The 13677-nt window shown below is 47.8% G+C and overlaps 1 protein-coding gene and 1 long non-coding RNA gene across 2 annotated transcripts in view; one reads left to right on the top strand and one right to left on the bottom strand.

The window, feature by feature from the left end:
- Positions 1-10227, top strand: part of LOC140393646 (acidic mammalian chitinase-like) — an 89294-nt gene extending 79067 nt beyond the window's left edge. The window contains exon 12 of the mRNA XM_072479926.1: positions 9316-10227. Within this exon, the coding sequence (XP_072336027.1) occupies positions 9316-9383 (68 nt within the window). The 3' untranslated portion in view covers positions 9384-10227. The remainder of the gene's footprint in view (positions 1-9315) is intronic.
- The window catches only part of LOC140393648 (uncharacterized), a 74754-nt gene that overhangs the window by 51356 nt on the left and 9721 nt on the right, over positions 1-13677 (bottom strand). Inside the window, exon 2 of the long non-coding RNA XR_011935702.1 lies at positions 7464-7554. This is a non-coding gene — a long non-coding RNA (uncharacterized lncRNA). The remainder of the gene's footprint in view (positions 1-7463; positions 7555-13677) is intronic.

The raw sequence follows: 13677 nt of genomic DNA, 5'->3' as shown, positions 1-13677 counted from the left end.
TTCTCCACACCGCCATTCTCCTCAACCTCACCTACAACAAGGAGAAGTGCATGTTTAGCATGACCCGCTTAGCCATCCTCGGCTATGTGGTCCAGAACGGAGTTCTGGGGCCCGATCCCGACCGCATGCGCCCCCTCATGGAGCTTCCCCTCCCTCACTGCCCCAAGGCCCTCAAACGCTGCCTAAGGTTCTTCTCGTACTATGCCCAGTGGGTCCCAAACTATGCGGACAAGGCCCGCCCACTCATTCAGTCAACCCATTTTCCCCTGACAGCCGAGGCGCAACAGGCCTTCGCCCTTATCAGAGCCGAAATAGCCAAGGCTGGGATGCACGCAGTAGATGAGACACTGCCCTTTCAAGTAGAGAGAGACGCATCGGACGTCACCCTAGCCGCCACCCTCAATCAGGCAGGCAGACTCGTGGCATTCTTTTCCCGCACCCTTCATGCCTCAGAAATTCGGCACTCATCCATCGAAAAAGAGGCCCAAGCTATCGTTGAAGCTGTACGGCATTGGAGGCATTATCTGGCCGGTAGGAGATTCACTCTCCTCACTGACCAACGGTCGGTAGCCTTCATGTTCAATAACACACACAGGGCAAGATCAAAAACGATAAAATCTTGCGGTGGAGGATCGAGCTCTCCACCTACAATTACGAGATTTTGTATCGCCCCGGCAAACTCGACGAGCCCCCAGATGCCCTATCCCGAGGTACATGTGCCAGCGCACAAGTAGACCGACTCCGGGTCCTGCACGACAGCCTTTGTCACCCGGGAGTCGCATAGATTTCATAGAATTTACAGTGCAGAGGGAGGCCATTCGGCCCATCGAGTCTGCACCGGCTCTCGGAAAGAGCACCCTACCCAAGGTCCACACCTCCACCTTATCCCCATAACCCAGTAACCCCACCCAGCACTAAGGGCAATTTTGGACACTAAGGGCAATTTATCATGGCCAATCCACCTAACTTGCACATCTTTGGACTGTGGTAGGAAACCGGAGCACCCGGAGGAAATCCATGCACACACGGGGAGGATGTGCAGACTCCGCACAGACAGTGACCCAAGCCGGAATCGAACCTGGGACCCTGGAGCTGTGAAGCAATTGTGCTATCCACAATGCTACCATTTTGTCAATGCTCGCAACCTGCCCTACTCCGTCGAGGAAGTACGGACAATCACCAGGGACTGCCAGGGCTGTGCGGAGTGCAAGCCGCACTTCTACCGGCCGGACTGTGCGCGCCTGGTGAAGGCCTCCCGCCCCTTTGAATGCTTCAGCGTGGATTTCAAAGGGCCCCTCCCCTCCACTGACCGAACCACGTATATTCTCAGTGTGGTCGATGAGTACTCCAGGTTCCCTTCGCCATCCCATGCCCCGACATGACGTCTGCCACCATCATCAAAGTCCTAAACACTATCTTCGCTCTGTTCGGTTTCCTCGCCTATATCCACAGTGACAGGGGATCCTCATTCATGAGCGATGAGCTGCGTCAGTTCCTGCTCAGTAGGGGTATCGCCTCCAGCAGGACGACCAGCTATAACCCCCGGGGAAACGGGGCGGTATGGAGGGCCGTCCAACTGGCCCTAATGTCCAGGAACCTCCCAGCCTCTCGCTGGCAGGAGGTCCTCCCTGATGCACTCCACTCCATTCGGTCACTACTGTGCACCGCTACTAACAACACACCCCATGAACGTCTTTTTGCCTTCCCCAGGAAGTCCACATCCAGGGTCTCGCTCCCGACTTGGCTCGCAGCTCCAGGACCAGTTCTGCTCCGTAGGCACGTCCAACTCCACAAGGCGGACCCGTTGGTGGAAAGGGTGCAATTGCTCCATGCCAACCCCCAGTATGCCTATGTGGCGAACCCCGACGGCCGCCAAGATACTGTCTCCCTCAGGGACCTGGCACCAGCAGGTTCCACACACACACACACCTCTCCGGCCCGGCACCACCCTCCCCTCCCCCGGCGCTCCCAGCATTCACCCCACCAGGACCATCCGTCCTTTCCCAGCCCACGCCCGAGGATGAAGAGGATTTCGGCACGCTCCCAGAGTCATCGAACAACAGGCCAGCATCGACATTGCTGACATCGCTGCCACCGCTACGTCGCTCCCAGCGGAACATCAAGGCACCGGACCGGTTAAATTTCTGACTGGCACCGGACTTCAAAAGACATTTTTTTTCTGATTAAATACTGTAAATATAAATTCATTGCTGTATATAGTTCTCCACCCCCCCCGCCGGACTCAATTTTAACAAGGGGTGAATGCGGTAAACCACTGTTACACCTGTATTAGGTGATGTAAGGTAGGACCTGTACTACAGGTTCGCCAGTAGTCCCTGCCTGCTGGCTCCGCCCAGTAGGCAGAGTAAAAATATGCATGTCCTCCATTCAGCAGCCATTTCGCCAGCTGCTGTGGGAGGCCACACATCTTAGAGCAATAAAGCCTCAGTTGTATCCAACTCCAGTCTTTGTTCAATTGATCGTGCATCAGGTGGTACCCATGTCAATGATCTGGCACATCTTGCAAAGATTGCCATGTGTGGTGTGGTTGCTGTTCTGAAGGCTGGGTAGTTTGCAGCAAATAATGGTTTGTTTGAGGTTGCGCGGTTGTTTGAAGGCAAGTAGTGGGGGTGTGGGGATGACCTTGGCAAGATGTTTGTCTTCATCGATGACATGTTGAAGACTGTGCAGAAGGTGTCGTAGTATACTTCACATTAGTATTTACAGGTTACTTGTAAGGTGGGCATTTATGGCTATTGTTTGATTTCTAGACATATCTTATGCTATGTTCTGTCAGTCTTACAAGTTCCCTTTTGCATAGAGGGAGTTTTTACTGCTTTAGCAATGTTGCTGCTGCTGCTCTTTGTCTGACTCCAGACATGAGTGGTTTAGGTGAGCTGCATTCAGGAAAAGAGGATATGGGAGAAGGCCAGCATGGAAAACACCACAGAGCAGGAGAAGCTGTTAGACGAAAGAAGAGGAGAGCACGGAGCAGGAGACCATATTCACAGGCAGGGGGCATCTAACCTTAACTGAGCACAAATGTATACAATGCTTTTGCTTTACCAAGACAACGGTGTCATCTGCTGAATCCGTAACTCCAGCTTCAAATTGGGGTTCGGACAGCGCAATCTATGATTTTCAAGGTCACAATGGCTCTTACGTTTTATGTCACAGACTCCTTTTAAGCTGCAGCAGGTGACATTAGCTAACAACTTTCAGTTCTCGGGAAGTATTTGTCAAAGCAGTACTGAGGTTCTCTACCAGGAGAGACACTTGCATCTCCTTTCCTATTGGCAAACAAAGCAGAATGAGATAATACTAGGTTTTAAATAAATAGCAGGCTGCTCTGTGGCATAAGGTGTCATCCTACCAAATACACACACTGAACTCCCTGTGATCAGTCTAGCATCTTAATCAATTAAAGTAGATTTCACTCTGTTAATGTACCACTGCCTTGTAGGTTTTTGACATAAAAGCAATAATAGAATTTTTTTAAACTAAGCTGTTGCTTAGCAATCAGAAGCACCCACTGAAAAAGTAGACTGTCTTCTGGTTCAGTTTGGAACCAGGTAACCAAAGAGCTAGAAGTATTCCACAGACTTCCAGTGCAGATAAGACGATGCAGAGGAACAGAAAGCAAGCCCCAGAAACTAAAGGGAAAAAGTCGAAGAAACTATGGAATAAAAAAGACGAAAGTCGAAAGATGATTGAAGTCAAAGGGGCAATACACTGAGATCTGAACAAGTTACTGTTCACCGGGGCAGCATGGTGACACAGTGGTTAGCACCGCTGTCACACGGCGCCATGGACCTGGGTTTGATCCCGGCCCCAGATCATGTCCATGTGGAGTTTGCACATTCTGCCTGTGCCTGCATGGGTCTCGCCCCCATGACCCAAAAAGGTGTGTCGGGTAGGTGAATTGGCTACACTAAATTGCCCCTTAATTGGGGAAAAAAAACAAATGGGTACCCTAAATCTTTTTTTTAAAGTTACGGTACACCAAAGTTAAAGAAAGGGGTAGAAAGATGTCCCAGTTGAAGACAGGACTGCAAGGTGTAGACCTGGAGATTCGGCCAGCAAGAAGCCAGGCATCTGGTGATCCTAAGGTTGGTGAGACCTTAATACAGCCTGTGAAACTGGTGTTCTGTTGGTGTGGTGGATACCTGAGAGATTGTATGGAAGCTTGTTTAATGAATCATAGCATTTAAAGTGTGGAAGATCATGGCTGATCTTTTGTGGACTCAGCTTTTATGTCGAAAAACCTACATTACAAGTCATTTGGCCCATCGAGTCTGCACCGGCCCCTGGAAAGACCACCCTACTTAAGCCCACACCTCCACCCTATCCCGTAGCCAAGCAACCCCACCCAACCATTTTGGACACTAAGGGCAATTTAGCATGACCAATCCACCTAACCTGCACACCTTTGGACTGTGGGAGGAAACCCACGCAGACACGGGGAGAACGTGCAGACTCTGCACAGACAGTGACCCAAGCCTGGAATCAAATCTGGGACTCTGGAGCTGCAAAGAAACAATGCTAACCATTGTGCTACCGTGCTGCTTTAATCTTTTGTTAAATATTAATCGACATGTCTCTGAACAACAAATAAAAGTTTGGATCTATCGAACAGATTCCACTCTTGGACCTGAGTGTCCAGTTGTAGGATAAACTGAAATTATAACATAGTACACTCGCTTCAAGAAGAAAGATGGGGTGAAGTTACTCTTCCTCTTGGCATTGTGTGCAACCCTCTCCAAGAAAGCCTGTCGATTGTCAGTGAGATTTTTGTGAGGTATTTGCAGAATGTGGCTGTCATGGTGGAATAGCTAAGAATGTGATGTTTGTAATAGGGATGAGTGTGCGAGCATGAGAAGAAGAATATTTAGTAAAATGGGTTGCATTGATCGCAAGATTGTTGAGGATGAGAGCGCCACCAACAGTCAGGTGAGAGCCGTGCTGCTGGCTGGCGGTGGGGGGTTCGTCGAGGGCTGGGGGTACTGGTTAGGGGTGGCGAAAGGGTGTCCAGTGCGGCATAATCTGGATAATATACCCACCCACGGAGCTTGAAAAGACAAAAGCCATGCCAACATCATCGAGCAAAATCCAGGATCCATCCAGAGTTTCACCGAAGCCCCTGCACCTCCGCCATGTCGTCGCCCAGAAGCCTCGGCAAAGAGAAACCTAAGCCATGCCAGTTGGCAAAGACCTGTGGTGTCTGGCCGCCTCCAACCCTTCTCGATGAACATCAAGGACAAGACAGTGTAAGGCCAATGGTCAGAGTCCTCAACTGACTCGAAGACAGGATACAATGTGCTCCATCAAACCCCAAATGTCCACTCAGCTTTCAAATCAAGATTGTGAAAGCATGATAGCCAGTTCTCAAATTTGGCTGGGAAATCATATCTAGCTCCCCATGTAAGCTCTGAAGGAGCAAGGGGAGATGCTGGAGGGTGGGGAGGACGCTTTGTCAAAGCACGAGGATCAGCTTGCCTTGTTGGAAGCTGAGATGCTGCTGATGTTGGATTGGAATAAGGGCCTTACGACCAAAGTGGAAGATCTGGAGAACAGGTTGAGGTGCATGAACCTCAGGATGGTGGACTTGCCGGAGGGAGCGGAGGGCCTGAGGTGAACCAAGTATTTTTCAGGAATGTTCCCCGGTTAGTGGGCAGGGATGAAGTGTTCGTCGCTCCGGAATTGGACAGGGCATTCGGACTCGAGCAGAAGCCGCAGCTGAACAGGTGATCGTCCGATTTCACAGTTAGCAGAGGAAGGAGCGGGTCCTGGAGTGGGCCAAGAAGTGTCGGAATATCAATTGGGACGGGTACATGGTACACATCTACCAAGGCATTGGTACCGAACTGGTGAAGCAGCGGGCGGCCTTTAATAAGGTGAAGGCAGTGCTGTACAATAAGGGTGTGCGGATGGGGGTAGTGTATCCAGCGAGGCTAAGATTCGAAGGATCATTATTTCGACATGCCGGAGCAGACTGAGGCTTTCATCAAAGATAAAGAACTGAGATTGGTTTGAGGGCTGGTGGGTTTTCTTTTCTGTATGTTTAAGTTGGGTTGGGGTGACTATTAATATTGCAATATAGTGTGTTATGTTTATGATCTTTTTTTCTTGGAGAATGGTGGAACTGGGGTTATGGAGGATGGTAGAGCAGGGGGATTGATATGGTAACTGGAAGGAAAGAGAAGCATGGTGGGGATTCTGGGATTGGGACGAAGGAGTATGGGCCTCTGGCATGGATGTAGGCCTTTGTTCTGGTTGTTTTGGGGCAGGATCTGGCCTGGGCACCTTGCTAGCACTTAGAGGTAGTCTATTGAATGGGAGTGGTGTGCTGGGGGGGGGGGGGGGGGGGGGGGGGGGTTGCGACTTGTTGAGTCCAGTTTGGTGGCGGTCCTAATCAATAAGAGAGTTTGGTTCCGGGCGAAGAGGGTTCTGGCGTATCAGAGTAGAAAATATGTGATGGTAGTAGGGCCATTAGAGGGGAAGCAGGTGGTCTAAGTTAATGTGTATGCTCCGAATTGGGCCGATGTAGCATTTATGAAACGGTTGCTGGCCAACGTGTTAGATCTGGACACGCACCAATTGATTTTGGGATTGGGGGAGTTGATATGAACTGTGTTGGACCCGAAGGTGCTTCGCTCTAGGTTGAAATTGTTGGTTCCGACTGATGGTATTGTCTGTGTTTATGGAGAAGACGGAAGGGGTAGGTCTGTGGCGGTTTATGCATCTAGGAGGGGAACGAGTTACGTTTTTTTCTTCAGTATACAAGGTGTCATAGATTATCATAGAATTTACAGTGCAGAAGGAGGCCATTCGGCCCATCGAGTCTGCACCGGCTCTTGCAAAGAGTACTCTACCCAAGGTCAACACCTCCACCCTAGCCCCATAACCCAGTAACCCCACCCAACACTAAGGGCAATTTTGGACAGCCAGACTCCGCACAGACAGTGACCCAAGCCAGGAATCGAACCTGGGACCCTGGAGCTGTGAAGCAATTGCGCTAACCACTATGCTACCGTGCTGCCCCGGTCGGCCAACGCAGAGAAGATGGGGTGGTGCGGGGACCTGGGGGCTCTCTAGATCCAGATGAAGTATGGGCCATGTAGGGGGACAGGTTTGGTAACATTGGTAACAGCGCCTCTTCCATTGGCGGCAGCAAAGTACTCAACAAGCTCGGTGGTGTTGGCTATGCTAAAAATACGGAGATGACTCTTCCTGCATTTTAAGTTGGGGGCAGCTTCAAATCTGGCTCCCATTTGTGCTAACCACCTGTTTGCACCGGCAAGATTAGATGTGACATTTTGTACATGGAAAGAGAGAATGGGGGATATATTTTTGGAGGGGCGGTTTGCCAGCCTGAAGGAGCTGAAAGAGAAGTTTGGGCTGATGGGCTCGGATATGTTTCGGTACCTCCAGGTGTAGAGCTTTAAGAAGTTTTTCCGGCTTACCCGGTGTGCCACCATCTTCCTTATTGGACCGGATTTTCTCCTGTTCGGGATCGGAGGAAGGCAGTACGTCTCTGCATGCATGCGCGGTTTGCTGGGGGAAAGAGTTGAGTTCGGTGGAATTATGTTGCTCTTATTAGCCTTAGTTTTATTAGCTCTGATTATGTCACCTTTGCTCACGAGTCGCCAGGTATCTTTCGGATACCGCCACGTGGTTCAAGCTCGAGTTAAGATTAATAAGTCAGGACACCGCTTAGTAAGATTGAAATCAACGGTCATTTATTATGTACAGCAATAAATACTTACACAATAATCCTACTTTCTATATCACTACCCACCACTTCTGGCCAATACTTCACTTTTGGGGATGGCCCACCAGGTCAGGGAAACGAATGGTTTATCGAATTGGGTCTGGCCTGCGGGATTCAAAAGGCTGATACGGGTCGATGGCTAGGAGTCTCTATCGGGTAGCGATTGCTGGAGTCAAACTTACAGTTTCTGGTCGATGTTCTTGCGAAGGTCGCGAGCAGGAGAAGAAGGGAGAGAGAGGAGATCTGAACTTGGCCCCTCAATTTATAGGGCCCAGGGGCTTCCCGCCTCTCAGGGTGGCCCTTGACCCAGAGTCCCAAGTGATTGGACTTGTTCCCAATCACTGGGTTCGATATGCCCCAATAATGGGGCGATTCCTCGATCGGGGGGTGGTCGTTCACCTGTCTTTGTTTCGGCCACTGCAGGCGCCGAGAGGTCTGGCCCGGCATTCAATTGCTAATATGTTGCAATTGTTCCCGGGGATAGCCGATTAAACTGCAGATGTCTGTGTTGATGTGCTGCTAATAGTCGCAGGGCCGACTTCCCCAGAGCTGAATACGCTATTCTGTCTGCAGCTGTCCGTTTGTGTCCTGTTGGCTGCTTTTCCCATCAGCCTTTTTGGTTAGCCATTTTATATATCGGGTTGTGGCCAAATTAATCGGGAATCAGCCATTTTAGGTGGCTACAGCATGCATGCGTGGTTTGCTGGGGGAAGAGTTGAGTTCGGTGGAAGGGGTGAAAGCAAAATGGGTGGAGGAGTTGGGGCCAATACTGGAGGAGGGGGTGTGGAGTGAGGCGCTGTGGAAGGTGAATGCTACATCATCGTGTGCGAGACTGAGCCTTATTCAGTTAAAAGTAGTGTTTCGAGCACACCTCACTAAAGCGGGGATGTGGAGAATAGATGCAAGCGCTGCTCAATAGGGCCCGTACACCACGCAGACATGTTTTGGTTATGCTCGAAGCTGGTGGGTTTCTGGAGGTCGATTTTTGATACAATGTCAGTGGTCCTGAATATTGAGTTAGGGTCCTGACCCTGTGGCTATTTTGGGGGGTTTGGATATGTCAGAGCTTCGTACAGGAGCAGATGTCCTTGCCTTCGCCTCATTAGTGGCGCGGAGGCGTATCTTGCTGGTTGGAGATTGGAGACTCCGCCGAGTGACCCGGCATAGCGAGAGGATTTGATGGAGTTTTTGCACCTTATTAAGGTCAAAAACAGCGTGAGGGGGTCGATTGAAGGGTTCTACTGGACGTGGTGACTGTTTATATTGTAGTCCGGAGAATTGATCGCTGTTGGCGGGAGGCGAGGATGTGTGGCTGGGATGGATTCTTTTCTGTTTGGTTTTAGTTTTGGAACATTTGGGCAGATTTGTATGGGGTTGGTGTTTTGTTAAAGGTATTTGTTTGGTAATTTTATATAAAACATTAACAATTCAATGAAAACATTTCCCCAAAAATATCTGTTTTGTGCTTTTACCAGTTGTGCTTTGAAGATTTATTGAATTTGTGTACTTAAATCCCAGAGTAATGTTTTGTCTTATTCTTCTAGGATTGCAGTTAGGCACATCAGCAGTGAAAGTGTTCCCGGCAGTCGTGGCCATAATTATGACAACTTAAATACTGATGTTGATGAGAATTGATGCTGCAACATAGAAGATATGCCCACATTGACCCAAAATATTCTCCTAAATTCTGCCTCTATGCTCAGGGTCAACCTTTCATGAGTATTGTCTGAAGGAACTGGTCTTTGATGAGGACCCTACCTATTGTGACTGGCCAAAAAAAAAACAATAGAATGGTAAGGAATCTGGTTGTTTATGCTAAGAATAATCTGAGTTTTCCAGGCTACTAATCAGAACTCCTTTAGGAGTGAAAATGTTGCAGCAAAGACAATGAAATAGGGAGACAGTCCTCTGGTGACCATAACAGTGTTTACAGGAATCAGAAATATCGGACCAAATTCGTACAATGTATCACGATAAGATACTTCCCCAAAGTGAGTTTTGTTGAAAAGGACTTTTCTTGATTATTATTTTAAAATTAGTATAAATTTACTACCTAGTCCATCAACAAATTCTCAAATTAATGTTTTATATTACTGTAATATCAGTAAATTAGCAGAAGCAATCAGTCAGTGAATAAAGGTGTCAATTGATTACAGCCATGGTATGAATCACAATGTTATATTTGGATTTTGGATTAGTTTCTTAAGGTGCCCGCTTAAAGCAATGTCATCAAAAATGCTGAATTCAGTGTTCAAAGTTTTAATCTGTTAACTCGGTTTATTAAAATAAAAATGTATCAATGTTTGATTCAGTCAAAACCTGAATACTTTGGATATGTAACTATCCAATGTTTAGGTTTGGAGCCCTGATGATATTAGGATGCATAATCTAAATTATACTTAATATCAAATCACAAATTTTGCTCTGTACTAAATAAAATTGAATTTTACTGCAAACTGGAGAGAATTTCTTTGATTTTTTAATTAAATGCATTTAGAAATAGTCATTTGGGTGGGGGAGCCTGGCACATAGGTGTAAAAGACAAGGCTGAAGCATTGGACATCCAGAAACAGCTGAAGGCACTGGATACTGCAAATGTTATGCACCAACACCATCGCAGCAATAATACATAAGACTTATGCTTCAGAACTAGCTACACCCCAATCAAGCTGTCCCAGTACAGCTACAATACTGGATTCTACCTGGAAATGTGGAAAACTGCCCAGGTATGTCCTGTTCACAAAAAAAAAAAAAATTTAGCCTCGCCAATTATCACCCTTTCACCTCCTCTTGATCTTTAGTAAAGTAATACGAGGTGTCATTGGTAATGCTATAAAGCGGCACTTACACAGCAATAGCATGCTTACTAATGCTCAATTTGGATTCTGTTGGAGCCACTTGACTCCTGACCACATTACCACCTTGGTCCAAACATGGACAAAAGAGCTTAATTTGAGAGTAACTTCTCTTTATATCAAGGCAGCATTTGACCAAATGTGGCATCAGCCCAACGCATCACACAAGCTTGCCATCCTCCCATTGATTCTGTCTACACCTCCCACTGCCTCAGGAAGGCAGACAGCATTATCAGATTCCCCTCCCACCCAGGCTTTGCCTTCTTCCAGACCCTTCCATCAGGCAGAAGTCTGAAGACCCGCACATTCAGTCAAAGGAACAGCTTCTTCCCCACAGCTACTGGACTCCTCAGTGACTCTCCCTTGAACTGATCTGTTACCTGTAAGAACACTATTCACGACGCCCTATGCTGCTCTTGTTCTGCACTGTAACCAATCACTATTTGTTGATGTACCATTTGTCAATGTTCTCTGTCGATTATTCTTTTGTGTACTATGTACGTACTGTGTACGTTCCCTTGGCCGCAGAAAAATACTGTTCACTACTTAGTTACATGTGACAATAAATATCAATCAATCAAGTCAATGTGAATTAATGGAAATCTCCCCAGCAGTTGAAGGCATACCTCGTGTTATGTATGTGGGATATTGTAATTGTGTGCAATGTATTTAAGAACTGAGTCACTGGACATGCGTGACATCATCAGCTACTTTGTGGGCTTTTGGAGAATCTAGTGCCAAATCTTGTTTAGTGAAGACCAATCCGATAAACCTTTGTTAATCTTGCATCTGTGCGCTGAATTTGGTGCATTTGAGTGCTATAGTGAGAGTTTGGTGACTGAGGGAGTATAAGGCTTCATTTTTATCTCAAGTCTGTTCTTTCTTTTATTGAGTTAATTAACTTAAAAGTTGCTGTTTGGTTTAGAAGAAGGGGAATTTTCAATCAGCTTTAAACAAAGCTTCTACTTGTAGGCACTTGCAGCTGGAGCTTGTTAATTAGTTAATTGGATTAGGTCAGTTTTCAGAGGCTAGATTCACAGTATAAAAGTGATCCCCTACAGTGCAGACTTTGCTTGCACTGAGTGCTGAATTTGGTGCATTTGAGTGCTATAGTGAGAGTTTGGTGACTGAGGGAGTATAAGGCTTCATTTTTATCTAAAGTCTAGTCTTTCTTTTATTTAGTTAATTAACTTAAAAGTTGCTGTTTGGTTTAGAAGAAGGGGAATTTTCAATCAGCTTTAAACAAAGTTTCTACTTGTAGGCACTTGCAGCTGGAGCTTGTAAATTAGTTAATTGGATTAGGCCAGTTTTCAGAGGCTAGATTCACAGTATAAAAGTGATCCCCTACAGTGCAGACTTTGTTTGCACTGAGTGCTGAAATTGGTGCATTTGAGTGCTTTAGTGAGAGTTTGGTGACTGAGGGAGTGCTGAATTTGGTGCATTTGAGTGCTATAGCGAGAGTTTGGTGACTGAGGGAGTTAGGTGAGGAGGGAGTAAGGTGCTCCTTTCATTTTGTTTCCTACATTTCCGCAAAGAGTGGGAAGAGAGCCAGGAGTTTACAGAGAGTGCAGCTGACTGGGAGCAGAGTCAGAGGGCGGAGATCCAGTTGGTCCACAGGGCAGCTATAGTCTGTAAGGTAAGAGGGGATGGAAGCTAGGCCAGTTGCATGTTCCTCCTGTAGGATGTGGGTGGTGAGGGATACCACCGGTGTCCCCGCTGACTATACCTGAGGGAAGTGCACCCAACTCCAGCTCCTCAAAGACCATGTTAGGGAACTGGAGCTGAAACTGGATGAACTTCAGATCATCCGGGAGGCACAGGGGGTGATAAGAGGAGAGTTACAGGGAGGTAACCACGCCCAAGGTACAGGACAAGAACAGCTGGGTTACAATCCGGGGGGAAAAAAAAGGCAGACAGTGCAGGGATCCCTCGTGGCCGTTCCCCTTCAAAACAAGTATACCGTTTTGGATGCTGTTGGGGGGGGGGGGATGACCTACCGGGGGAAGGCCCTAGCGGCCAGGTCTCTGGCACTGGGGCTCAGAAGGGAAGGGGGGAGAATAGAAAAGCAATAGTTGTAGGAGATTCAATGGTTAGGGGAATAGATGGGAGATTCTGTGGTCGTGAGCGAGACTCCCAGAAAGTATGTTGCCTCCCGGGTGCCAGGGCCAGGGATGTCTCAGATCGTGTCTTCAGGATCCTTAAGGGGGAGGGTGAGAAGCCAGAAGTCGTGGTGCACATTGGTGCCAACAACGTAGGTAGGAAAAGGGGTGTGGCGGTAATAAATGAGTTTAGGGAATTAGGCTGGAAGTTAAAAGCCAGGACAGACAGAGTTGTCATCTCTGGTTTGTTGCCGGTGCCACGTGATAGCGAGGCTAGGAATAGGGAGTGCAGCTGAACACGTGGCTGCAGGAATGGTGTAGGAGGGAGGGCTTCAGGTATTTGGATAATTGGAGCGCATTCTGGGGAAGGTGGGACCTGTACAAGCAGGACGGGTTGCATCTGAACCAGAGGGGTACCAATATCCTGGGAGGGAGATTTTCTAGTACCCTTCGTGAGGGTTTAAACTAATTTGGCTGGGGAATGGGAACCGGATTTGTAGTCCAGCAACTAAGGTAGCCGATATTCAGGACGCCAAAGCGTGTAATGAGGCAGTGGGGAAGGGAACACTGACAAATGAGAGTACTTGCAGGCACGGAGATGGGTTGAAGTGTGTATACTTCAACGCAAGAGGCATCAGGAATAAGGTGGGTGAACTTAAGGCATGGATCGGTACTTGGGACTATGATGTGGTGGCCATCACGGAAACGTGGATAGAAGAGGGGCAGAAATGGTTGTTGGAGGTCCCTGGTTATAGATGTTTCAATAAGATTAGGGAGGGTGGTAAAAGAGGGGGGGGGGTGGCATTGTTAATTAGAGATAGTATAACAGCTGCAGAAAGGCAGTTCGAGGCGTATCAGCCTACTGAGGTAGTATGGGTTGAAGTCAGAAATAGGAAAGGAGCAGTCACCTTGTTAGGAGTTTTCTATAGGCCCCCCAATAGTAGCAGAGATG

The sequence above is a fragment of the Scyliorhinus torazame genome, chromosome 17 (assembly GCF_047496885.1).
Source record: "Scyliorhinus torazame isolate Kashiwa2021f chromosome 17, sScyTor2.1, whole genome shotgun sequence".
Lineage (NCBI taxonomy): Eukaryota > Metazoa > Chordata > Chondrichthyes > Carcharhiniformes > Scyliorhinidae > Scyliorhinus > Scyliorhinus torazame.
Note: the sequence above shows the minus strand (reverse complement) of the source record. Positions and strands in the feature narration are given on the sequence as shown.